Source organism: Mustela nivalis (assembly GCF_964662115.1).
Source record: "Mustela nivalis genome assembly, chromosome: 6".
Classification (NCBI taxonomy): Eukaryota; Metazoa; Chordata; class Mammalia; order Carnivora; family Mustelidae; genus Mustela; species Mustela nivalis.
Window position 1 is genome coordinate 37,341,695 of NC_139025.1, and position 26,829 is coordinate 37,368,523.

Here is a 26,829-nt window from a genome sequence, read left to right on the forward strand (position 1 = left end):
GTTGTAGTCTCTATCTTTTTATTTTGAGGAGGAGGGGCAAAGGAAGAGGGAGAGAGAGAATCTCAAGCAGGCTCCATGCTCAGTGTGGAGCCTGATGTGGTGCTTGATCTCACAACCCTGAGATCATGACCTCATCCAAAAATCAAGAGTTGGACGCTTAACTGGCTAAGCCACTCAGGCACCCCTGTAGTCTTTATCTTTTAATTACATTTTAATTTCCTTTCATGACTGTGTGCAAACATAGAAAATGTATTCTTAACAATAATAGCTGCTATGTACCTAATACTGACCATGTGTGAGGCACTGTTCTAAGAACTTCACATGTATTTATTTGTTCTTACAAACACTCCTGATACTTCTGTTGTTCTTGTTCTTCTTCTTTTTTTGTGTGTGTGATAACTGAGGGACAGAAAGATTAAGTAACTTATTCAAGGCCACACAGAGGTGGCAGTGCCAGTTTTGGGACTAAGCTCTCTGGCTTCAGAGCCCACCATCTTGAGCAATATGTCAAGTATGCTTCCATCCTTATTTTTGTTATAGCTCTACTTTCCTGGGATGGGCAGCTGTTCGGGAAAAATCTTCAAGGGATAGTCTCTTATAGACTTCGGCTGCAATTTCCTAAAGACTCAGGAATTCAGTTGCTGCTTGTGATTTCAGAATGTGCCAGTAGGACCCAGGGACTGGACACGGGATACTTGTCCACATCAGGGAAGAGAGGTAAAACCATAGAGTAGCCAAAATATTTAAGGTGCTTTGATTCTCAAATAGCAATAATATATACACAATTGAAATATAAGATAACTCCATCCTAGTGGAATCTAGGTGGTAGTTCAGCCTTTGTTTGATCTCAGGTATTTTTTATAGGCTGACCGAATCCCTGAGGATGGTTTTATCCTTTTTTTCTTATACTAGGCTGATAAGTGGTTCAACCAATAGGGGGGGATCAGGATACATCATTTCCAAAAGCACTTGAGGCTTCTCCCTTTAATAAATTTTGGGCCCCACCTTTGATCTAAAAGTTTTTGAAAGGGCGCCTGGGTGGCTCAGTTGGTTGGACGACTGCCTTCGGCTCAGGTCATGATCCTGGAGTCCCGGGATCGAGTCCCACATCGGGCTCCCAGCTCCATGGGGAGTCTGCTTCTCCCTCTGACCTTCTCCTCGCTCATGCTCTCTCTCACTGTCTCTCTCTCAAATAAATAAATAAAATCTTTAAAAAATAAATAAATAAATAAATAAATAAAAGTTTTTGAAATTAGGTAACAGCCAGTTTTCCTTTCCTGGCAGAAAGAGGGTGTAGAATAAATAACTTTTGCTAAGATGTTTCCATGTCAAGTATCTTAGTAACTTAAATTCCCAGACCTCTTAATCTTATTAGTTTTTTTGTTTTTTTTTTTCTCTCAGAGTGAAAATTTTCTGTTCTCTTAATTCTGTTCTCATTTAAATGTTCTTCTCCGGGCACAGTCATTATATTTTCAGAAAAGTTTAGAGCCAGACTTAAAATTTGCTCTTAGTTTTTACAAATATTAAAAAAAAAAAAAAATAACAAGCCCTGGAAAGTACATACTATTTTCACTGTGGTATGGTGGTACTCTCCCAATCTGCTCTGTAATATTGTCATAAAACATGTAACTATAGGAAAAGGAGGGGACTTAGGTGATTGTTTTGCTCTGGAAAAGAAGCTACTTCCTAACAGAGGGAGGATTTCAAATGGCCACATAGCAAAGCCAACATTCACACAGGTTTCCTGTGGGCCACTTCCCCTCTGCTGAACCTGACCCAAAGCCAAGGTAAAAGAAGGGAAAATTTTCTCTTATGAAATCTCAAATTTCTGATAACTCACCAAGCTGATCACTGTTAAAAAAAAGTTATAAAATTAGGTTACGATAAACTTGAAGAATTTCATGAATTTGTTTTTGAGGAACAATAAGATTTGCTTTGGAAATTGAGAGAAAAAGTAAGAATGAAAATGGAAAAATTGATGGGGCACCTGGGTGGCTCAGTTGGTGAAACATCTGCCTTTGGCTGAGGTCATGATCCTGGGGTCCTGGGATCCAGAAACCCCTCAGCTCCCTGCTCAGTGGGGAGTCTGTCTCTCTGTTCCTCTCCCTCTGCCCCCTCCCTGCCTGTGCTCTTTCACTCTCACTCTCTCAAATAAATAAGATCCTTAAAAGAAAGTGGACAAATTGAGATAAACTATAACATTGACAAGTACACCTACAAACTTTAGAACACTCAAAAAACACAAGTAACTGAAAGGAATAAGTTGTGACTACTGTATTTTAACTGTCATGCCTTAAAGTACTTTATACCCAATTCAATCCTCTTCTGGATATACTTTAAAATGATTCAAATTTTGTTTTAATCTTTATTTTTACTTAAAAAACACATTAATTAAAAATGTATCTTTGAATTCAAGATGCCTAATAGATACTTAAAACCTTTAGTACTCCCCCCACCCCAGCTACAGCCCCAGGAAAATAAAAGTACAGTAGTACAGCCACTGATTTTTATAGAAAAATGAGTGTTCTAGCGTTTGTTGATCTTACCATATTTCATTTATGAATGGTATGAGATAAATAAATGAAAAGCAGCAAAGATCTTTCTTTCAGTAGTTGTGTAGTGAGTGGTGCTTTTAAAAAATTGTGTTGCAGTTACACTACATTTTAGGATCTTCCCATAAAAAGTTACGAATCTTCCCAAGAACGTTGAGTGAGATCTCTGTCCCCAAAGCCCGGAGGGGCAGTTCAGGGTATTTCCCCAGTGTTAGTCATTTGATTTAAGGAAGAAAAAATGTGAGGATATCAATGGACGGACAAATTGTCCTAACCGTCCAGCAGAGACATTGGCTGTGTGTGTTCTGCTCTGTGACCTGGCAGCTGCCAGGCCTGCACCCGAGAAGGCTGCCCTGAGAACTAAAGCTGGGGTGTGGCCGCCCGCAGCGTGCACCCGGTCCCCCGCCGGGTTCTGCTCCTTCCCTTACCTGCATAGTGGTCAAACACAGTGGGCACGTACTCCTCTGGGAAAGCGTCGTTGGCGTAGCTCATCAGCAGGCAGGTTTTCCCCACGGCTCCGTCTCCCACTACCACACACTTCAGCATCTTCTTCTCCTCCGTGCCCCCGCAGCCACAGCTGCTGTCACCTCCCTCTGTGCAGCTCATCCGGGCGGCTCCAGCTGCTGGGACCGGGCAGTTGCTGTGGCTTCTCCTGCTTCTCCCCAAGCCCATGGAGCACGGGAAGCGAGTGAGCAGCGGGCTGGAGATCACTCTGCCTTCTTTGGGGTGCCTGGGGTCACAGGGACCTGTCCGAGGCAGCTGGCACATGCCCTCATGCTTACCATCCTGGTCAAGAAAGGTAGCACACATTTGGGAGAACGATTAAAAGCATCTGTCCCCTTTCCCCTCTAGTTTGAGTTAAGAAACCCTCATTTTTCTCTGAATTCTAGGGGCTTCCTGGCAGTCTAGAAATTTCAACAGCTCGAGGGTTTCGCTGTGCCCTTCCCCTCTCCAGCCTGGCTGAAGACACAGAATTCTGCTAAATCTTTCCTCTTTTCCACTTCACATCTAACATGGAGGGAAGCTGGGCTTTTTAATGGAGTTTTCCCTTGCTTCCTCCAGCTTGCCGAGTATCAGGAAATCATGGGTTTCCTGCTGCATTCCATATTAGGATCAGTGGGCTGGGGAAAGCTGCAACAATGGGAGCTCTGTGTGTGTGTGTGTGTGTGTGTGTGTGTGTGTGTGTGTGTGTGTGTTTGTACTTGTGGGGAACGCTGCCAGGGCATGGAGTGGGAAAACACTAGGGGTCCCACTGCAGACTCAAGCTGTCAGACTTCCTGTTTCATCTGCTGCTGGGGAGGCTGTTTGCCTGGGGCTGGCTGAGGAGAAGCTGACGACGGGATGGAAACTGGCGAGCGCTGTCTGCCACAGAAACCAGAGGGAATGGTTTAAGTGAGCAGAGAGAACCAGCCGTTGTAGGATAACATATGACATCATCCCTCCCTGAGTCACCAGTGAAAAGCTCTGCGAAGTAAAAATGGACAGTTCTTCACATACTTAAATGAGAAACTTTAGGCAATTCATCCAGGCGAGAGAGAGAGAGAGAGAGAGAGAGAGAGAGAGAGAGGAAAACCTTCCAGCATTACATTGTTTCGAAGGCATACATTCTTATAGATCATAAGTTTAACACACGTGGTCAGTTTATGAGCTGCCACATTTGGGCACAACACTCAGACGTGTACTGCAGACACAAACATCTTTATGGTCGAAGCACACAAGAAATCAACCAGACATGGGACGTTTGCATCTTCTTATTAGCGAATAAACACACTTGTGCTTGGCTCACGGTCTTGGAAATGAAAGTATGTGGAACGGCTGTGTTGGTTTGCTTCAGGTCCCCTAATGCTGCCTTTGTGATTTACTCCTATCCCCTTGGGTCAGCCTGGTCCTCTGCCATTACTAAGGGAGCCACTGGCAGCTAATTTATTTATCTCTTGGTTTGCTCAAAATGAAGTTCCTCTGAAGCCCTGTGTTTGAGTAATGCACTTGGTTGTGGAGAAGAAGTGGAACTCTGCAAGTGATTTTGACGAATGGATCAAGACTTTTTTGATAGGGGAGTCTCAGTTAATTTGAAGTTTGTGAGCACTTATTTTCAAGCATTTAGATTACCCAATTGATTTGAGGGGGTTTTCTTGTGTGTGGGGAGGAGATGGGGGAGATGTCTGTTTTAATAGGTGGCTAACAATAATATACATAATATAGTAATATACAATAATATAGGATATCAGTATTATGTATATATATAAAATGCTACATGCATATACATACATACATAACATATATATGCTACAGTGTAACAGATAGAACCCCAGATTTATTCTGTTTTAGATTATAGTAACAGATCACAGTAGTTCAGATCACAGAGAGAGTTTAGTTAGTTGAGATTATGTTAGCAGTACGGAAGTTGTGAATTCTTTATGGTTCATGTCATTCAGGAGCATTTGAAGGCACCTATGACTGCATGTGTTCTAGATAATTTTATTTTCATTTAGTCTACCTGAAATACTGGGAATATGTGATAATAAGATTGTAACTTGAAAATTTATGTTTTTCTTCTAGAAAAAACCCTCAAGTATGAAGGTGGCACAAATCTGGGCAGGTAGAGTGGTTGACAACGTCAGGAACCCCAAACTGAAGATGAAAAAGGCCACTTTGAGCACAGTGAGATGATAGGTGTTTGGCAGAACTTGGAAGGGGTTCTGACTTTGACCTTGTCCCTGAGGTCAGGCAGTAAATATGGAATGGAATGAATATTCCCTTCAAATATGGAGTTCTCAAGCAATGGCTGGCCCCACCTACACTCCTCCACCACAAATACACTTGAGCCCACTGAACACTTGGCCTAAGAAAAAACTGAGAAATTGGATTGGGTGAAATTTATCTACATCTGTGTCTAACCTAAATCGTGTGTCATCACATACAGATATTTAAGTCCATGCCAGTTGGTATGTGACTAGGGACAAGAAGAAACTGGAAGCATCCAGTGTGGTCCTTGACCTCTAACTCAGAGGACTGATACATTTGCCAGATCGGATTGTATGCAAAGATGGGCATGGCAGTTAAGAAGGTTGGCTCCATCTCTGGAAATAAACTTGTTTCATCACTGTTTACTGCTTCCCCCTGCCAGACTGAAGATTTATAAGAAAAAAAATGTTTAAGACATTCTATGGAAAATGGCAAAAGAGTTAAAATTTCAGTAGCCTGCTGATTCTGTGAATCACTTTGTCCATGTGAGAATAAATCTTTTTAAAAATTAAAAGATGGCTCAAGCCAGAGTAACAAAATTTAAAGAAAAAAAAAAGCGAAGATAGTTCAGTCTTATTTTTATAGGTCTCTGAATCCATGGAACTGTGACTGCTTCCTTGTCCAGGTAGAATAGTCAAGAATATGCTTTAATTCCAAAGATTTATAGTTAGGAATTTAGAAATAGTATGAAAACCATGTGTTGAACTAGTCTCAACCAGATGCCTGTATTTTAAGGATCTTGGGCCATTTGAATGATCGAGTGGTGGTTTTGTAGCCATTAATTATTGGTTTACCTCGAGCACCAAGTTTACACAAACTTACCAGTACGTGGTGAAATCTTGTTGGGTGATATTTCCTGCTTTTTTCTGAGATCTCAATTCCTTGGCTCCCTCCTGTCCTCTGAGCTCTGGTTTCACACGAATTTTCCCAAATGCCAAGAGAGCATTTTTGTATAAAATTCTGACTTGATTGCTTTCAGTTTTAGTATGACTTTATTAAAGAGCCCAGATTTTTCTCCTCTTTTTTTTTTTTTTCTTTTGTGCTTGAAACTAGAAGTTGCACAGGGAAATAAGGCAATTGAGTCAGATACTCTGATTCTGGATTAGCCTCTCCATAGGAGAATGTTTTGAATCCAGTCTTAGGAATGTGGGATGTGCTGTGGTTATGGTGATTCCAAAATGTTCAGCCCAGCCACGAGTCACTCCCTGTTCCATAGGAGGCCTTCTCTGGGGCTAAAGCGGAAGTCAGGCCTCTAGTGGAAGTGGGGAGGTGGGAGACGGAAAGGGGAAGCATAGTTCTAGGAGTTCTGACCCAAATCTCCCACTGGACCTAACCCTTAAGATCAGTTGGGACATTGCTAAAACTTGACAGGCTGTCCTAGGACTAGCCTGGTCTGGAACGGCTGCTCCCCCAGAGGGATGAGTCGTCATGATCACGAACACACATGTATCTGTGTTTTTTTAATCTGTCAGACTAGCTGTTCTCAGCCTCTGACTATTGCCCATGTTACAATCACATGTCATATGATACAGTGTGATAAGATATCATAATCATTTATCAGCCACATTTTCTTGGATATGCTCTTTTTATAGTTCTTGAAATGGCTTCCTTTTTCCTTGCTTGGAGGATTTTTTTCTTTCTTTGCCGAATCTTTTAATTCTGATAGACGTAGTCACTTGTGAATCTCAGGCAGATGGGGACTTCTTTCTGTCTAAGAAAGAAGAGGCTGATTTGGCTAGTAATGATTAAGGGGTGTGTAGGCATGTGTGTGTGTGTGTGTGTGTTTTCTGTATTTCACTGTAACAAACTGTAACAAACCAAAGCTTTGTCTCAGGCTTGTGGATAGTCTGACTATTAAAAATATTTTTTTGGTTCCCCTCCGTAGAAGCCCAGAGGTTAGGGATCTTTCAAGTTTCTCCTATCTGGAAGAGATAGGTAATAGTTTGGAAAGATTTTGGATTGATTCCTGATTTTCTAGGTTGAAGAGGTATGTTTTGGAAGGCAGATAAGTTTGAGGTTGAGGGGGGTGCTAAGTTGTTTTCTTTGTCAAGGCCTTGGAGCAGGAATAGCTTTCGGAAATAGCCATCTTCTAGTCAAACAAAGATCTTTGATGATTATTTCAACCTGTTAGTGATATGGTCCCCAGATTGGTCATTATCTGAGTGGGAAAGGATTAGTGTCACTGCCTCAGGCTGAACTTCTGTGGGCTCAGGGCCCTGCCACACCTTATTGCCCTTTTTACATGGGAGAATCTGTTGCTGAAAGTGAAAAAGACTGGTGTAAGTCTCTACCTCTGCTAGAAAAACAACTCCAAATGTGCCCTATGCTTAGGAGGCCTGGTTGTTACATGAAAAATTGATACAAAGATTGAGGAGTTGAAGGGCAGGGCACATGGGATGTGGCTTGTATATAAGGAAGTGTTTTGGTGGTTGTGACCAGATTAAACCCACAAATCAATCTTCCTGAGAGCCAGCAGGTTACTGACCAGCTCCTCGTTGGTGAGACACTAAACGGCGAGGGAAATGCAACTCTTCTCTGTGGACGTAATGTGTGTGATCACACCTCTTGAAGAAACCATTTGCTAATTAATTTGTGCCTAGAAATCACCTGCATCAGAATAAAGAGAGATATAAAGACTGCCAGTGCTTAAATGAGACCTCAGCTCTGATCTCAGATTTGGTGTTTATGCCTGACAGGGACTGAGGAAAGATCTGGAAACTAAATCCCAGGGGATAAGTGAAGAGTGAAGAAAAAGTAAACAGCTTCAAGCAAATCTATTAAAACCCCCAGGACAAAGGGAGGAAGACAAAGGCTTCTGTGATTGTAACCCCAGCAACCAAGGGCAGAAGGTAGGTGGAGTCATTCTGTGAAAGGACACAGGGCTTTCAGGTTGAGTGCCCTAGAAAAGACTCTCCTCTATTGTCAACAAGGAGAATTCTTGCAAAGTGTTTTATTTTCCATTCAATTTTATGAAATTTTCTTTTTTGTGAATTTTCTATTCACTATTGTGCTGACTTATTAAAAGTACTGTGAGTATTTCAACAATGCTAGTGGTTTTTAATTTGCTTCTTTTGTTTTTGATCACATTATATTTGGAAGTTATTTTGTACTTTTCCTTACTTTTTGGAAAATTGAAGAAATTGTAATCGATTTTGTGAGATGTATGTTTCTTTTGTCTACTCTGAAGTTCTGAAGGTAACTTCTTTAGACCATAGTTTTGTATGATAAAATAATATAATTTTTATTAACTTTATAATGAGAAAATTGGTAAAATGGTTTTGTTTTTGTGAATTTCACTTACGCAAGCTTTTATCCAAACTTTATTTTTTTCTTTCATATTGAAAGGAAGGTGATCCTCCAACACTATGCACGTCTCCAAAGCATTCATGGCTAATTCCAATAATCTCAAATGCTCCGTACCATCGTTTATTTGTTTTCTCAAATGTGGAGACTTTGTGATAATTGTTGTCCATTCTGTAGATGCCCAAGGTTTTTTTCTGTTGTATTTTTATTTTTATTAGGTCTCAGAATTCTTCCAAACCTCAATTTCATTGAGTCTGGGAGGGAGTTTTTATAATCATTGAATACAACTTTTTAAACAATAAAGGAATTCTCTTTACAACGGGGCTCAGAGGCTATGCCCTTTTCATGAATACTGTTGTTCACTCTGTAAAATGGCAACTGCTATTATTTACTATTTGAATGATCACATTTGTTGCTTTTGTCAATCTTAGATATCTTTCATCTTTGGGGAATGGCACTCTAATTTTCCTTCTACCGTCTACCTATAGTCCAAGTTGTTCAGCTCAGGCTAATGCCACCCTCTAGGGTGGGATCAGGTACTTGATCTAGGTTTGGCAAATAAGAATGATTTCTGGGGCATCAGCTGTTGCTCTCTAGACATAGATGCTCTTCTCCCCTGGAATTTCTTTCACTAAGGATCACCAGGTGGAAGTATCCTACCTCATGTTGATCATAATGATAATGATAAAGTAGTTTAAAAAAATTTTTTTTAGGGTAGGTTCTTTACCCAGCATGGAGACCAACACAGGGCTCAAACTCACAACCCTGAGATCAAGTCCTGAGCTGAAATCAAGAGTGGGATGCTTAACTGACTGAGCCAGCTGGGTGCTCCCAGTAGCATACATTTTTAACTTATTTAATCTTCCCCCAAAACATATGAGGTGAGTATTATTATTTCCTCCATTTTCATGATAAAAAACTGAGGCTGAGTGAGGTCAGGTGATTTGGTTAATGTCAAACAGCTAGGAAGTGGTGAATTGGGATTCTCAATCTGGCAGCCTGCTTCTAGAGCTCATGCTTTTCCCATTATATTAAAGAAAAACATGGCTGTTAAGAGAGAAAAATGGATTCTTAATCACATAATTTGAGCTCTTGGATCAGACTCTTCCTAACAGAGGCCTGGGTTTCCCTTTTGAATGAACGGTTACATTATCTTTTTGGCTTACCTTAATCTGCGATGGATTTCTCTTACTTATACTTGGAAGAGCCCAAATTAGTGCCTGAAAGAGCAATGAGGAGATCTTGGATAAACTGCCACATGATATTTGAGACAAGGCATGTAGAGATGACTTGTTTAACAAAGCTGTGAAATGCTGGAGTATCATTTCCTGCATTTGTGATTATAATTTGAGTTGAGTTGCTCTTCAAATTTGGCTTTTGGGTTTACATGTTTGCATTCAGTATGGACTGAATGTTCTCAAATTCACATATAGAAACTCATTGTGATGGGATTAGGAGGTGGGACCTTTAGGAAGTGATTAGGTCATGAAGGTGGGGCCCTCATGGGATTAGTGCCCTTATACAGGAGACCTCTGCTCCCTAGCCCTTTCTACCACATGAGGACACAGAGAGAAGACCATGGCTCATGAATCAGGAAGCAGGTTTACAGATCCCAAACCTGCCAGCACCTTGATCTGGCTTCCCAGCCTCCAAGAGTGTGAACAGTACATTTCTGCTGTTTATAACATTTGTGGTATTCTGTGATAGCAGGCCAAGCGGACTAAGATACATGGTTAAGAACAGGATGCAAGACACTTAAACCCCCATTTGTGCAGACTGAGGGAAACATGAAATAATAATTCTCTGTCTTCTAAATGAAACGATATTAATAATAGCTCTATAAATGTAGTCATGAATATATAAAAGAGTCAAGAAACAAAATTCGATCCAAACTAGCTTGAGCTAAAAGAGGCTTATAATCACATAACTGAACATTCGGGGGAAGCTGGCTTTGGGTTTGGCTGACTTAGGGTTTATTGTTGCCACTAGGATTCATTCTTGGCTTCCTACTTCTGGGCGGGATCCATCTTCAGCATCTCCAGGATACTCCATAGCCACAAGTGAGGTGAGTTTCACTTCTTTAGCTAACTAGCCCGGTGGAAAGGACAGTGTGTGTCTCAGGATTTCCTACACAAGGGCCAGGTTTCTCTCTGATTTGGGTTCAGTGATAATATGCTAATTGGTTTATACCAATCAGGTCCACACCAGGAGCCCACCAGGTTGAAAATGGAAGATGATGTTCAGAGAGGAAACTACAGATCTGAGGAAGGGGAATAATAATAGTAGTATAATAGTAAGATATAGTAGTAATAATAGTACTATTTGTAGTTACAATGATAATAAGAGTCATGGCTAATAATACAGTACATAACATGTTGGTATTTATTAGTGTATTTAATCCTTACCGTAACTGTATAAGTACCACTAAATTCTCAACTTGCAGAAAAAACAAGGAAAAGCTTTAAAAATACATATTCCTTGGGACGCCTGGGTGGCTCAGTTGGTTAAGCGGCTGCCTTAGGCTCACGTCATGATCCCAGCGTCCTGAGATCGAGTCCCACATTGGGTTCCTTCTTGGCAGGGAGCCTGCTTCTCCCTGTGCTTCTGCCTGCCACTCTGTCTGCCTGTGCGCTCTCTCTCTCTGACAAATAAATAAATAAAATCTTTAAAAAAATAAAAAAATACCTATTCCTTAATTTTAACCATGTGTCTTATTGATTATCTTTTATTAAGTATATCCTATTGATAGGATATTTGTATGACTTCCTGAATGGGGGATGGGGAATAGATGTTAGTATATTACCCAGGAGCCAAACTTAAGGATCCTCTAGAGTTAAATGAAGATGTGTATTTATATTCCAAAATGTCTAAATATTACAAATGTATCTTCTCCTTTGTTTAAGCCGTAAAATATATTTTATTTGGAACGTACCAGTATTCTTGTAATAATATGTTTATAATATACACTGTGATAGTGAAAGAAAAATTCTCGTCTTATGGAAGAGGTAACCAAGACCCAGAGACAGGAAGTTTGCACAGCTAGGAGGTGGCAGAGTGGGGATTCCCACAGGCAGTCTGGCTAGGGAACCCACACTGTTTACCTGGCTATGTTAAGAATGGATCACCGGTGGTGAGTCTCAAACAAGGAGAGCCCTACACTCAACATCCACCCTCCAGTTAGATTCCTTGGCCTTTTAGGTGAGAGCTTATAAAGCTGTAGCTATGTTCAGTGCTGTGCTTTATAAGCGAAACCTCCTTTAGGCTGTTTGTGGTGAGCCTGTAAGCCATGTGGGGCAGCGGATCTGTTTCTGAACTCTTGTACTTTAGGTCATTGTCGATACTCCTCTGTTCTTACTGAAGGTGTTGATAAAGCACCACTTGTCCTTGTGAATCACCTCTGCAGCTGATTTCAGTTTTTTCCCCGAATCAAAGGTGACTGTCAAATACCCTTCTCCCCTGTTTGTCTTCACCGCTATCGTTTACCTAATCACAACAGGGTCATGACTGTGGGTAAGGGTGAAACTGCTTGGATGTTGTGATGCTATCTTTAGCTCCATGTTTCTTGATCTCAAATAGAATGAGAGCCATCTAACCTTTTGTTTGATTTAATGTTTGTTTCCTTTTTTTTCTCCAGTAGATAAATTTTGCACATAATAGGAAACATTTATTTCCTTCTCTTAGGTACTGAAGCTTATTTTCAGATAAGTTGCTGCCTTTGATACCAACTAGAAAAAAAAAAGAACTAAATATCATTTTGCCCATCCTCTTTCCTCCAGAATATATCTTGGCCATAACACATTTTTTAAAAAAAATTTAGCTATTACATTCTCTATGCCATGAAAATCTTAAGTTACTGTTACTAGGCCACACCAGCTTGATGAATAACATAACATCTTAGGAGAATAATTGTATTCATGTCTAATGTTCTTTTCTTCAGTTAACATCTGTCTCCTGCACTTTTCTTAATATTTTTTACACCACTGGAATCCATAAAATGCTTAATCTTGAGTTAGTCTGGATTGAAGATCTTTATAAAAAAAAGTCAAAATTTTCTCTATGTCATTGGGAAAAGTTCCCTTAGAGTAAATATGGACCTTCCAAATCTAGTTGAGGAGATGGGATTTGTGAAGCCTGATTAGCTGAACTTCTGCGCTTTTGGACCCTGAGTATACTGAAATATACTGAAAAAAGGAAGACTCCATAAAACGGAGTGACAGCTCAGATATCTTGATAAGCCTTCTGTAGAAATATAGATTTTCTGCTGTCTTTCCTTAAGCCTTCCCATAACCTAAGAAATAATTCTACACTTGATGCTGGATATAATATAGCTCCTCTCATAGTTCTGCTAGAAAAATCACACGAGCATTTTGAGAAATAGAGGGTTCTTCTGTGAGGCACTAGGGGAGACCATTAAAACCAGGATGATAGATTACACTTAGATACCACCATTCCCTCCCCTCCCTCAGTTCTTAGTTAGTTACCATCATGGTGCAAGTTCTAGCTGAATCTGAACTTTGGCCATCAAATCCTTCTCAACCCAGTGCTCCAGGCATATACCCTAAACTAAGTAGTATGTAAAGTGAAATCCTTTTCCAGCTCTGCTCAACCTATACCAGAACGAGCAAGTAACTCTTCCTATGATCAAGGAGGAAGGAGAAAAGGGAGATGGACCTTCTAACATTTGATGAACAACTATTACATGTTAAGCACTGTGTTGAGAAATTTTGCACATATCACATTTAATCCTTTCAAAGATCAGAGGTAGGTGATGTGATTTCCATTGTTATTAAATGGAAATGAAATCTTGGGCTCAAAGTCACAGAGCTGATAGGTTAAGTGATGTATCAGGGATTCAAGTCCAAGTCCAAATCTGAAGGCCATATCATACTTGCTCTTCAAAACTTTTCATTTTTTTTAAAATTTTTATGTTCAATTATAATTGAACATATAATGCAACATATAATACATCATTAGTTTTTGACATAGTGTTCAGCAATTCATTAGTTGTGTGCAGCGCCCAGTACTCATCACCACTTGTGCCCTCCTTAATACCCATCCTGGTTACCCCATGGCCTGTCCCCCCTCAGTTTGTTTCCCAGAATCTAGTGCCTCTCATTGTTTGTCTCCCTCTCTGATTTTTTCCCAGCTTTTCTTCCCTTCCCCTGTGTTCCTCGGTGCTACTCCTTATGTCCTGCATATGAGTGAAACCATATGATAATAATCAAACCTTTTTAGAATCATTGTTAATAATCAATTGTTTATATAATCTTCAATGTATAGTATTAGTCTGGCAAATCCAGTTTACCATGGATTTATTAATTATGGCAACAGATATTCATGGGGCACCTACCAGGTGCTAGGAATATTGTGGTGAACTACTCAGGTAAACACTATCATTGCCCTTGTGGAATTTACATTCTAGTGGAAGGAGGTAAATAATAAACAATGAACATAGCAAATATGTAAATTACCTTAATGGGTGATAAGTGCTATTGGAAAATAAGAAGACTATAGTAAATAAGAATCATTGGTCAGAAGAGGGGTGGAGCAGAAAGTAGTTCTCAAAGGTGAATGTTTAAGATTGGACAAGATATGTGAGGGAAGAATATTCTAGACAGAGGGACTTAGCCAGTGCAAAGCCCCAAATGTGTGAGAGTATCCTTGGAAAGTTTGAGTTCCAGTGTACCTGGAACAGAATAAGTGAGGAAACGGAGCAAAATGTCAGCTGTGGGACCTTTTAGGTCCTGGTATGGACTTTGGCCAAGTGTGATGAGGAGCCACTGAAAGGTTGGAACAGAATAGGGCTAAGATTGGGTTTATTTTAAAAGGATCACTCTGGCTTCTGTGAAAAATGTGGACTGGGATTGAGTGGGGGGTGAGGATGAAAGCAAGGAGATCCATTGTAATAATTCAAATGAAATATGGGTGGCTTGGACCAGAGTGGAAGTGAGAGAAGAGGTCATATTCTGGGTGTACCAGTCATCAGAAGGACTGGATGTACATTATCAGAGAATAAGAGGAATCAAGGATGAACTCTAAAGGTCTTGTTCTGAGCAATTGGGAAGAGGGAACTTCTATTACTTGAGATTGAGATTTTAGTTTGGGGGATGTTGTGTCTGTTAGACCAAGAGGACATAACACGGTCCTGGATTTTAGGAGAGAGCTAGGGCTAGAGATAGATGTGAACTTGCTTCTCTGGAAAAAGGAGAAAACTCTTGAGGTTCAAGGAGTAAAGGGATTGAGTAAAGGCAAATAGAGTGCTTCAAGAAGGAAGCTGCAAGCATGCAGTGTCCAGGAGACCAGGTAAGGTGTTTCCTAGAGGAGACAGTGATCACCAGTGCCAAATGCCGCTGATGCTCAGTGAGAGGAGAGCTGATACTGACCATGAGACTTTGGAATGTGAAGGTCACTGGTGATCTTGACAAGGATGATTTTGGTGGAGTTGATGAGAACAAAAACCTGACTGGAGAGGTTTAAGAGAGGGATTGGAGAAATCAGGGAATTTTTTTTTTTTTTTTTTAAGAATGAATAGCAACATAGTTTTTATGCTAATGGAAGTGAACTAATAAAAAGGACAAAATTGGTATAGGAGATAGAGAATTGTTGGTGAGAGGAAAGGTATTCACAAGCATCTGAATGAGAGAAGAGATAAAAATATTTCATCACGGGGCGCCTGGGTGGCTCAGTGGGTTAAGCCTCTGCCTTCGGCTCAGGTCATGATCCCAGGGTCCTGGGATCAAGCCCGGATCGGGCTCTCTGCTTGGCAGGGAGCCTGCTTCCTCCTCTCTCTCCGCCTGCCTCTCTGCCTACTTGTGATCTCTGTCGGTCAAATAAATAAATAAAATCTTAAAAAAAAATATTTCATCATGGTGATCTGATAATGACAGCTTTATGTCATTGCCATATGTTTTCTTTTTTTAAAAATTTTTCAATTAGATTTATTTATTTATTTATTTATTTGACAGAGCAAGAGAGAGATCACAAGTAGGCAGAGAGGCAGGCAGAGAGAGAGGGGGAAGCAGACTCCTCGCTGAGCAGAGAGCCCAATGTGGGGCTCAATCCCAGGACCCTGGGATCATGACCTGAGCCGAGCCAGACGCTTTAACTCATTGAGCCACCCAGGCGCCTCGACATATGTTTTCAAGTGATTTGCTCAAGTGGTGTATATTACTGATACCAGATTCTCAAACAGCCTAATCCATTATTTTGGCATACTGAGATTTTTAATGTTGAGAGTGAAAAATGACAGTTTATTTCTAAGGTTGACCTATGGTGAAAGAGCTCCATTGCTCCATTTTATTTTTCCCCGCACATGATGATGTCCGTCACTGATTCCAGGAAAAACTGGTTATGTATTATAGGGGTATATTTGAAAACCATATCTATATGCTACAGTAGAAACTGAAGAAATTCTGCAAGATTGCATTTTGTCAGAGTGGATTGGATCCAATTGCTAGCCTTTCTGCTTTTGTATGTGTTGGGTCCCTTGACTCAGCAGCATCTGACAGAGCTTTGAATAATCTTCAGTGAAAAATCATCCTATAACTTTTGGATCATCTGCTTAATTCCATTATGAGCTGTCTGAAGATCATTTCTAGATTGTCATTCCTGATGTCTACAACTGTAATTTAGGACTTTAAAGTTTACTAGAAACAGAATGTAAGAAAATAAGCCGCCTATATGTGGATGGAAACTGATCTAAGTTGACATAGAACTGGATGCCTTGGTGAAAAACTGCAAATAATGTTCTACCTCTCTCTTTCATGAGACCACTTTTATTTTTATTTTTAAATTATATTTTTATTATTTTGAATTGGATTGAGCCTTTGGTTCTTTTTTTAATCTAAAACTTATAGCACTGTGTCAACTGACTGTCCATCAAGTGGTCTTCAGCTGTCAAAGGTTGGAGAAACATTAGGCTAGATCATGCAGAAACACGTACGTTTTTGAAAAATGTTTGAATTGTGTTCAAGGGCAATAGGAAACCACTGAGACACATTAAACAGGGCAGTGAGATGCTTACAAGTGTTTTTTAATAAAGATCATCTAGTTCTTATATTGGTTAGGGAGGTGCAAATATCGAATTACAGAGATTAGCAAAAGGCTGGTGTACTTGAGGGGTGATGGTTGTTTGGACTCGAGTGTGGCAAAGAAGACAGTAGTATTTAACATTTATTGAGTACTTACTCCAAAAACTTTATGAAGTAGATAGTATTATTGGTCCCAGTTTTACAGATGAGAAAACTGAGGCAAAATGAGGCAATGTATCTTGTCCAAGGTTACACTAACTATGAATTTGGAGATTGGCTTTCAATCCAAGTAATCTGATTCCATAATTCATGATATTAATTAATAAACTAACTTCTCTTGAATGGAGATGAGAAAAGTTGATAAAGATATAGTTAGAGGTGAGGTCAGGAGGACTTGGTAACTGATTGGTTGTGGATATTTAGGTAGAAGATAAGATGGAAGATGCAGAGGTGACTCCCATCTTTCTCCCTGAATCTACTAGAAAGATTCAGTGTTCATTGACCCAAAGAAAGAATGGAGGATACAAAGATTTGGAGATCAAGTGTGCTGTTTGGCAGGTACATGTTAAGATGCCTTTGAGACATCCAAGTGAAGATGGCCCATGTAGAATTGCAGCTCAGGAGAGGTCTGGGTTGGAAAGATTCACATGGGAACTGGTGGTTCATTGGAAACTATGGTTGTGCTCTGAGTTGACCTATGAACAACACAGTACCTGGTACAAAACATGGGCCAGTAATGCTGAAGGATTCAATTTGTAGAGTAGCCATAGATCTTTGGATTTGGAGTGTACTATACATAGTACCAACTCGTGATATTCAAGGTTTTGCTTTCTGGATGTTAGATGGTTAACAATGTTCACTCATAACATTCTCAGATATTTCCCATGGAATGACTGTGAAAGAAGAACACTTAGAAAAATAACATTTTGAACACATACGTGAATACTTAAAACTATCTGCTTAATGAATAGATCTAATGATCTACGTTCTTAGTTTGCTAAGAGATAAGCTTTTTTATTTTTGTTCTAGAACTCACCAATATTATTAAACAAGATGGTGGGTATTGAAAACAGTGATAACTTTTCTTATCTTTCAAGTCTTAATAACCTCATGTTTTATTTATTTTTAAAAATAAGTTTATATTTTAAAAGAGTGAAGTTTAAACATTTTTAAATTTAAAATAACTATAAATCTAAAGAAAAGTTGCAAGAATAATACAAAGATCTCCAATAAATTCTTTTTTAAATTTTTGTAATATATCCAAGAATTTTATTTTACTTTCATTTTAATTTTTTAATTTAAATTCAATTAATTAACATTTAATATATTATTAGTTTCAGAGATAGAGATCAGGGATTCATTGGTCTTAAATAATACCCAGTGCTCATTATATCACTTGCCCTCTTTTTTTAAAAATAAAATTTATTTATTTATTTATTTATTTTATTTGACACAGAGAGATCACAAGTAGGCAGACAGGCAGGCAGAGAGAGAGGGGGAAGCAGGCTCCCCACCGAGCAGAGAGCCTGATGCAGGGCTCGATCCCAGGATCCTGGGATCTTGACCTGAGCCGAAGGCACAGGCTTTAACCCACTGAGCCACCCAGGTGCCCCACTAGCCCTCTTTAATGTCCATTATCCAGTTACTCCATCTCCCTGCCCCCTTCCCCTCCAGCAACGCTCAGTTTGTTTCCCATGATTAATTATCTTTTATGGTTTGTCTCGCTCTCTGATTTCATTTAATTTTTTCTTCTTTTCTCAAATGATCCTCTGTTTTGTTTCTTAAATTCTACATAAGAGTGAGGGCATATGATAATTGTCTTTCTGTGATTCTCTGATTTTACTTAACATAATACCTTCTAGTTCCATCCATGTCATTGCAAATGGCAAGATTTTGTTTTATTTTGATGGCTGAGTAGTATTCCACTGCATATAAGGACCACTTTGTCTTTACCCATTCATCTGTTGATGGATATCTGGGCTCTCTCCACAGTTTGGCTACTCTAGACTTGCTGCTATAAACACTGGAGTGCAGGTGCCCTTTTGGATCACTACATTTGTATCTTTTGGGTAAATCCCTAGTAGTGCAATTCCTGGGTCATAGGGTAGCTCTATTTTCAACTTTTTGAGGCACCTACATACTGTTTTCCAGAGTGGCTGTACCAGCTTGCATTCCTACCAACAGTGTAAGAGAGTTCCCCTTTCTCTGCATCCTCGCCAACATCTTTCGATTCTGGACTTGTTAATTTCAGCCATTTGATAGATGTGAGAGGTGGTATCTTATTGAGGTTTTGATTTGCATTTCCCTGATGCCAAGTGATACTGAGCACTTTTTCGTGTGTCTGTTGGCCATTTGGATATCTTCTTTGCAGAAATGTCTGTTCATGTCTTCTGCCCATTTCTTGATTGAATTATTTATTCTTTGGGTATTGAATTTGTTAGGTTCTTTATAGATTTTGGATACTAGCCCTTTATTTGATAAGACATTTGCAAATATCTTTTCTATTCTGTTGGTTGTCTTTTGGTTTTGTTGACTGTTTCCTTTGCTGTGCAAAAGTTTTTATCTTGGTGAAGTCCCAATAGTTCATTTTTGCCTTTGTTTCCCTTACCTTTGGAGACCTGTCTAGCAAGAAGTGCTATGGCCAATGTCATAGAGGTTGCTGCGCGTGTTCTCCTAGAATTTTGACGCATTTCTGCCTCACATTTAGGTCTTTCATCCATTTTCAGTCTATTTTTGTGTGGTGTAAGGAAATGGTCCAGTTTCATTCTTCTACATGTGGCTGTCTAATTTCCCAACACCATTTGTTAAAGAGAATGTCTTTTTTCCATTGGATATTATTTCTTGCTTTGTTGAAGATTATTTGACCATAGAGTTGAGGGTCCATTTCTGGGTTCTCTATTCTGTTCCATTGATCTACATGTCTGTTTTGTGCCAGTACCATACTGTCTTGATGATTACAACTTTTTTTTTTTTAATTTTTTTATTTTTTATAAGCATATATTTTTATCCCCAGGGGTACAGGTCTGTGAATCGCCAGGTTTACACACTTCACAGCACTCACCAAAGCACATACCCTCCCCAATGTCCATAACCCCACCCCCTTCTCTCAACCCCCCTCCCCCCAGCAACCCTCAGTTTGTTTTGTGAGATTAAGAGTCACTTATGGTTTGTCTCCCTCCCAATCCCATCTTGTTTCATTGATTCTTGTCCTACCCACTTAAGCCCCCACGTTGCATCACCACTTCCTCATATCAGGGAGATCATATGATAGTTGTCTTTCTCTGCTTGACTTATTTCACTAAGCATGATATGCTCTAGTTCCATCCATGTTGTCACAAATGGCAAGATTTCATTTCTTTTGATGGCTGCATAGTATTCCATTGTGTATATATACCACATCTTCTTGATCCATTCATCTGTTGATGGACATCTAGGTTCTTTCCGTAGTTTGGCTATTGTGGACATTGCTGCTATAAACATTCGGGTGCACGTGCCCCTTTGGATCACAACGTTTGTATCTTTAGGGTAAATACCCAGTAGTGCAATTGCTGGGTCATAGGGCAGTTCTATTTTCAACATTTTGAGGAACCTCCATGCTGTTTTCCAGAGTGGTTGCACCAGCTTGCATTCCCACCAACAGTGTAGGAGGGTTCCCCTTTCTCTGCATCCTCGCCAGCATCTGTCATTTCCTGACTTGTTGATTTTAGCCATTCTGACTGGTGTGAGGTGATATCCCATTGTGGTTTTGATTTGTATTTCCCTGATGCTGAGTGATATGGAGCACTTTTTCATGTGTTTGTTGGCCATCTGGATGTCTTCTTTGCAGAAATGTCTGTTCATGTCCTCTGCCCATTTCTTGATTGGATTATTTGTTCTTTGGGTGTTGAGTTTGCTAAGTTCTTTATAGATTTTGGACACTAGTCCTTTATCTGATATGTCGTTTGCAAATATCTTCTCCCATTCTGTCAGTTGTCTTTTGATTTTGTTAACTGTTTCCTTTGCTGTGCAAAAGATTGTGATCTTGATGAAATCCCAGATGATTACAACTTTTTAATAGAGCTTGAAGTCCGGCATTGTGATGCCACCAGGTTTGGTTTTCCTTTTTAACATTCCTTTGGCTCTCTGAGGTCTTTTCTGTTTACATAAAAATTTTAAGATTATTTGTCCCATCTCTGTGAAAAAAGTTGATGATATCATGTTATTTACAAGGAGTGAGAGTTTGATGTCTTCTTTGCTGATCCATGTGCCTTTTATTTCTTTTTGTTGTCTCATTGCTTAGGCTAGGACTGCTAGTACTATGCTGAACTACAGTGGTGAGAAGGATATCTGTGTCATGTTCCTGACCTTAAGGGGAAAGTTTTAGTTTTTCCCCATTGAGAATGATACTCATGGGGTTTTTCATAGATGGCTTTTATGACATTGAGGTATGTTCCCTCTACCCCTACACTGTGAAGAGTTTTAATCAAGAAAGGATGCGATACTTTGTCAAATGCTTTTTCTGCCTCTATTGAGAGGATCATATGGTTCTTGTCCTTTCTTTTATTAATGTATTGTTATCACATTGATTGATTTGTAGATGTTGAACCACCCTTGCAGCCCAGGAATAAATCCCTCTTGGTTGTGGTGAATAATCCTTTTAATGTACTGTTGGATTCTGTTGGCTAATATCTGGTGAGAATTTTGACATTTTTGTTCATCATGGATATTGGTCTGTAATTCTCCTTTTTGGTGGGGTCTTGGTCTGGTTTTGGGATCAAGGTAATGCTGACCTCATAGAATTTGTAAGTATTCCTTCATTTCTATTTTTTGAAACAGCTTCAGAAGAATAGGTACTAATTCTTCTTAAAATGTTTGGTAGCATTCCCCTAGGAAGCCATCTAGCCCTGGACTCTTGTTTGTTGAGATTTTTGATTACTGCTTCAATTTCCTTGCTTGTTATGGGTCTGTTAAGGTTTTTTATTTCTTCCTATTTCTGTTTGATTGTTTATATATTTCTAGGAATGCATCCATTTCTTCTAGATTGCCTAATTTGTTGGCATATAGTTGCTCATAATATATTCTTATAATTGTTTGTATCTCTTCAGTATTGGTTGTGATCTCTCCTCTTTCATTTGTGTTTTTATTTATTTGGGTCCTCTCTCTTTTCTTTTTGATAGGTCTGGCCAGGGATTTGTCAGTCTTCTTAATTCTTTCAAGGAACCAGCTCCTAGTTTCATTGATCTTTTCTACTGTTCTTTTGGTTTCTATTTCATTGATCTGCTCTAATCTTTATTAATTCTCTTCTCCTGCTGGATTTAGGATTTCTTTGCTGTTCTTTCTCCAGCTCCTTCACATGTGAGGTTAGATTGTGTATTTGAAACCTTTCTTACTTCTTGATAAAGGCTTGTATTGCTATATACTTCCCTCTTAGGACCACCTTGCTGCATCCCAAAGGTTTTGAACAGTTGTGTTTTCATTTTCATTTGTTTCTGTGAACTTTTAAAAATTAATTTCCTCATTGATCCCTTCATTCTTTAGTAGGATGCTCTTCAGCCTCCATGTATTTGAGTTCTTTCCAAATTTCCTCTTGTGATTGAGTTCAAGTTTCAAAGCATTGTGGTCTGAAAATATGCAGGGAATGATCCCTGTCTTTTGATGCCTGGTGAGACCTGATTTGTGACCCAGGATGTGATCTGTTCTAGAGAGTGTTCCATGTACACTTGAGAAGAATGTGTATTCTGTTGCTTTAAGATGGTATACTCTGAATATATCTGTGATGTCCATCTGGGCCAGTGTGTAATCCAAAGCCCTTGTTTCCTTGCTGATCTTCTGCTTAGATTATCTGTCCATTTCTGTGAGTGAAATATTAAAGTCTCCTACTATTATTATATTATTATCAATGTGTTTCTTTGATTTTATTATTAATTGGTTCATATAGTTGGCTGCTCTCATGTTAGGGGCATAAGTATAATTCTTAGATCTTCTTGTTGGACAGACCATTTAGGTATGATATAGTGTTCTTCCTCATCTCTTATTATAGTCTTTGCTTTAAAATCTGATTTGTCTGATAAAAGAATTGCCACCCAGCTCTTTTGATTTCCATTAACATGATAAATGGCTTTCCACCCCTTTACCTTCAGTCTGGAGGTGACTTTGAGTCTAAAACAAGTCGCTTGCAGACAGCATGTCAATGGGTCTTGCTTTTTTATCCAATCTGTTATTCTGGGTCTTTTGATGGGGCAGTTAGCTCATTACATTTGGAGTAACTATTGAAAAGTATGGATTTAGTGCCATCGAATGCCTGTAAGGTGACTGCTACTGTATATTGGCTCTTTTCCTTTCTGGTCTATGTTATGTTCGGACTCTCTCTTTGCTTAGAGGACCCCTTTCAATATTTCTTGTAGGGATGGTTTGGTAATCCCAAGTTCTTTTAGTTTCTGTTGGTCCTGGAAACTTTTTATCACTCCTTCTATTTTCAGTGACATCCTTGCTGGATTAAAGTATTCTTGGCTGCAATTTTTCTTATTTAGCACCCTGAATATATCATGCCAGTGCTTTCTGGCCTGCCAGGTCTTTGTGGATAAGTCTGTTGCCACTCTAATGTTTCTACCTGGTAGATTACAGACCTCTTGCCCTGAGCTGCTTTCAGGATTTTCTCTTTGTCTCTGAGGTTTTCAAGTTTCGCTATTATATGTCAAGGTGTTGACCTATTTTTGTTGATTTTGAGGGGGTTCTTTGTGTCTCCTGGATTTGAACACCTGTTTTCTTCCCCAATTTAGGGAATTTGTCTGCTATAATTTGCTTCAGTATACCTTCTGCCCCCCTCTCTCTTTTCTCTTTTTCTGGGATCCCAATTATTCAGTATTATTTCACTTCATGGTATCACTTTTCTCTCAAATTCTCCCCTAGTGATCCAGTAATTATTTCTCTCTATCTCAGCTTCTTTATTCTTCATCATTTTGTCTTCTATATCACTAATTCTCTCTTCTATCTTATTTATCCTGAACTCAGAGACTCCATGTTTGATTGTATCTCATTAATCGTCTTTTTTATTTCAACATGATTAGATTTTAGTTCTTTTATTTCTCCAGAAAGGGATTCTCTAGTGTCTTCTATGCTTTTTTCAAGCCAAGCTATTATCTTTATAATCATCATTCTGAACTCTTGCTCTGACATTTTACTTATATCCATTCCAATTAAGTCTCTGGTAGTCAGCAATGCCTCTTGTTCGCTTTTTTGAGGTGAGTTTTTCATCTTGTCGTTCTTGCAGAAAGTGGTTGCTTTTCTATTTCTAGAGTTGCAGCTATTATTTTCTTAGATCTCTGGTTGAGTTTGCAGGTTTTCAGAATGATTTGATAGTTATCTAGCTGAATTCCTGGGACCAGGGAAAACTAAGGTCTCCTACTCCTCCACCATCTTGGACTATCTCTATTCTTCCATAAAGTCTTAATCCAGAATCACCAATTATTAACATTTGCCACATTTGTTTTTAATCATGCCTTTTCCCTTTATATATAGTCTTTCCTGGCCCTTTTATACTATGTTGCAGGTATCATATTCCTTTAATTCTAAATATTTAAACATATATTTCCTAAGAATGAGCTCATTCTCATCTATAGCCACAGTATAATTTTCCAATTCAGGAAATATAACATCTTTGTAATATCACTTTATAATTTGCAGTCCATTTTCAAATTTCTTCATGGCAATTTTCCCTCCAATAGTGGATCCAACATCATTTAGTCATGATGTCTCTGTAAGTCTCTTTAGTTTGGACAATTACTTGGCCTTTGACTTTTAAGAGGTAGTTTTTGAAGAATATGTAAATCAGTGTTTTCAAATTCAGGAAATATAACATCTTTGTAATATCACTTTATGATTTGCAGTCCATTTTCAAATTTCTTCATGGCAATTTTCTTTCCAATAGTGGATCCAACATCATTTAGTCATGATGTCTCTGTAAGTCTCTTTTAGTTTGGACAATTACTTGGCCTTTGACTTTTAAGAGGTAGTTTTTGAAGAATATGTAAATCAATGTTTTGTAAAATGTTCCTCATTTTGGGTTAGTCTGATGTTTCCTCAGGATCAGATTCAGGTTATGTGTTTTTGGTAGAAATACAATAAAAGTTAGGGTTGTGTTCTTCCTAGTGTGCCATATCAGGAGGCAAATGATGTTGGTTCACCTGCTTATTGGTGGTGTTAACTTTGGTGTCTTGGTTACAGTGGTATTTGTTAGGTTTCCTTATGATAAGATTCTAATTTGTCCCTTTATAATATTAAGTAATCTGAAAGAATTAAATTTTAAGATAATAGATACTACATCTACAACTTAAAACCTGGTTTTTTCATTGCCAGATTCTTAGGTAGAAGATGCATTAGTAATCTAGAGGCCAGCTAATAGAATCTGCTTTGGGGACCCATGTTAATTTTCTCAGTTTCTAACATGCAACTTCTCATTTTATCTAAATCTCATAATCACACCATAGGGCTAAGTTGGGAAGGGGTAATATGTGACCATATTCATGATATGGTTCCAACCCATTCTGGTGGGTAGAAAACTTCTGGTCTCTGTACCATCCCTCCTTTCCCTCACAACTCACTACTGAAGAAAGGTTGCTTGATAATTATTCAATATACATCCAAACTATTTTACATAAATTACCACTGGCTTATCTCTCCATCCCCTCTTTATAAGGATTCTAATATTCCTAATATCCTAGAACTGGGTATTGGCTTTTTACATTGTCTCATTACCTATACTTATAAATATTAAGATGCCAAAATGAACCTTAAAATACTAAAAATCTACTCCTATAAATATGAAGAAGTGTATAACTGAGTATTTCATTTTATTCTTGAATTAAATGGCTATTTCCTTAGGCCTGTAATCATTAGTTTTAACCCAAATTCTGTAACAACCATAAAAAGATGAAAAAACAACATATTTGTATAAGGCTTTATGCATATTTTATCCATTTTTATTTTATAACTTCTAATGAGTCATCCAGTATGAATTTTGGCAGACTAGTGTAAAATAGTACAGTTCTATGATTTTTCAGACCCTGTTAACATTGGGTCACATTTTGCCTTTGTTTCATATCTGCTCAAAGCTTATAACAAATTTAACAAAATTCCTGCTGTATATGAACTGTTCTAAATGAAAGAGATTTCAGAGAATAATTCCTTTCAAGCATGAATATTTAAATAAGACATTTGTCCTTAACATCTTCCTGTGAAAATTGGCTTGTTAGCCTTGTTTCCAGTTATTTAACCCTCAGATGAATTCCAATGGGTTAAAGACAATAAGAAAAATTTATTCCATTCAATCATGTTGTCTCCATGATTGACCCCCAAGGTAATGAATGCACCACAAAATAGAAAAGAAAAGCACATCTTATGCTATTAAGTAGTGTGTCGAATCTGGTAAAAATCAATTGCCTCATTTACTATTAATAAATTTGAAACTATTGAATATCCAGGTTGAAACAGGAATCTCACTTCATTTGGTCAAGTATTGAAATTGGATATTGGAAAAAAAAAAAAAACACATTGCTAAGATGACCAACTAATCTTAGCCCGGTAATAGGCTGAATACATTGAATGCCTTTAGAATATTTTAAAGCTAATGTCAAAATTGTCAGAAATTTTTTTGTAGACTTAGTACATTGTACTTTATAATAAGTTATAAGACATTTTCTTTCTTTCTTTTTTTTTTAAAGATTTTATTTATTTGACAGACAGAGATCACAAGTAGGCAGAGAGGCAGGCAGAGATAGAGGAGGGGAAGCAGGCTCCCTGCTGAGCAGAGAGCCCGATGCAGGGCTCGAACCCAGGACCCTGGGATCATGACCCGAGCCGAAAGCAGAGGCTTTAACCCACTGAGCTAGCCAGGTGCCCCTATAAGACATTTTCTTGAACAGAATTTTTCAGACTGTCTTATAGTGTTCAATGCAGCAAGACATTTTTCCTGTAAGGGAATATTAAAAGACCCTAATAGTTTTATTATGATGTCCCTATCACCTTTGCTTCATGAAAAGAGTACCAAACAATTTCAAATTGACCTTAAGAATTATTTAAAGCTAAGGCATAGAGGGTATATTAGTTAGTATAAAAACTAAAATGCTATAACAAAGAAAATGAACAATATTGTAGCTTAAAGAACGCAGAAGCTTATTTCTCTCATGCTGTAGTCTAGTGAGTCTAGGCTGGGGAGGGGGTAG

At 38.7% G+C, this 26,829-nt stretch overlaps 1 protein-coding gene and 1 long non-coding RNA gene across 4 annotated transcripts in view; one reads left to right on the plus strand and one right to left on the minus strand.

The window, feature by feature from the left end:
- Positions 1–3,637, minus strand: part of RHOJ (ras homolog family member J) — a 78,352-nt gene extending 74,715 nt beyond the window's left edge. Inside the window, exon 1 of one of the 2 annotated variants that reach the window (XM_082734181.1) lies at positions 2,981–3,637. In XM_082734181.1, the coding sequence (XP_082590307.1) occupies positions 2,981–3,362 (382 nt within the window). In that variant the 5' untranslated portion in view covers positions 3,363–3,637. The remainder of the gene's footprint in view (positions 1–2,980) is intronic. The other variant, XM_082734180.1, reaches the window with a different exon arrangement.
- The window catches only part of LOC309866419, a 128,787-nt gene that overhangs the window by 40,096 nt on the left and 61,862 nt on the right, over positions 1–26,829 (plus strand). For both annotated transcript variants that reach the window (XR_014312642.1, XR_014312643.1), the window contains exons 3-4: positions 7,994–8,146; positions 10,590–10,665. This is a non-coding gene — a long non-coding RNA (uncharacterized lncRNA). The remainder of the gene's footprint in view (positions 1–7,993; positions 8,147–10,589; positions 10,666–26,829) is intronic.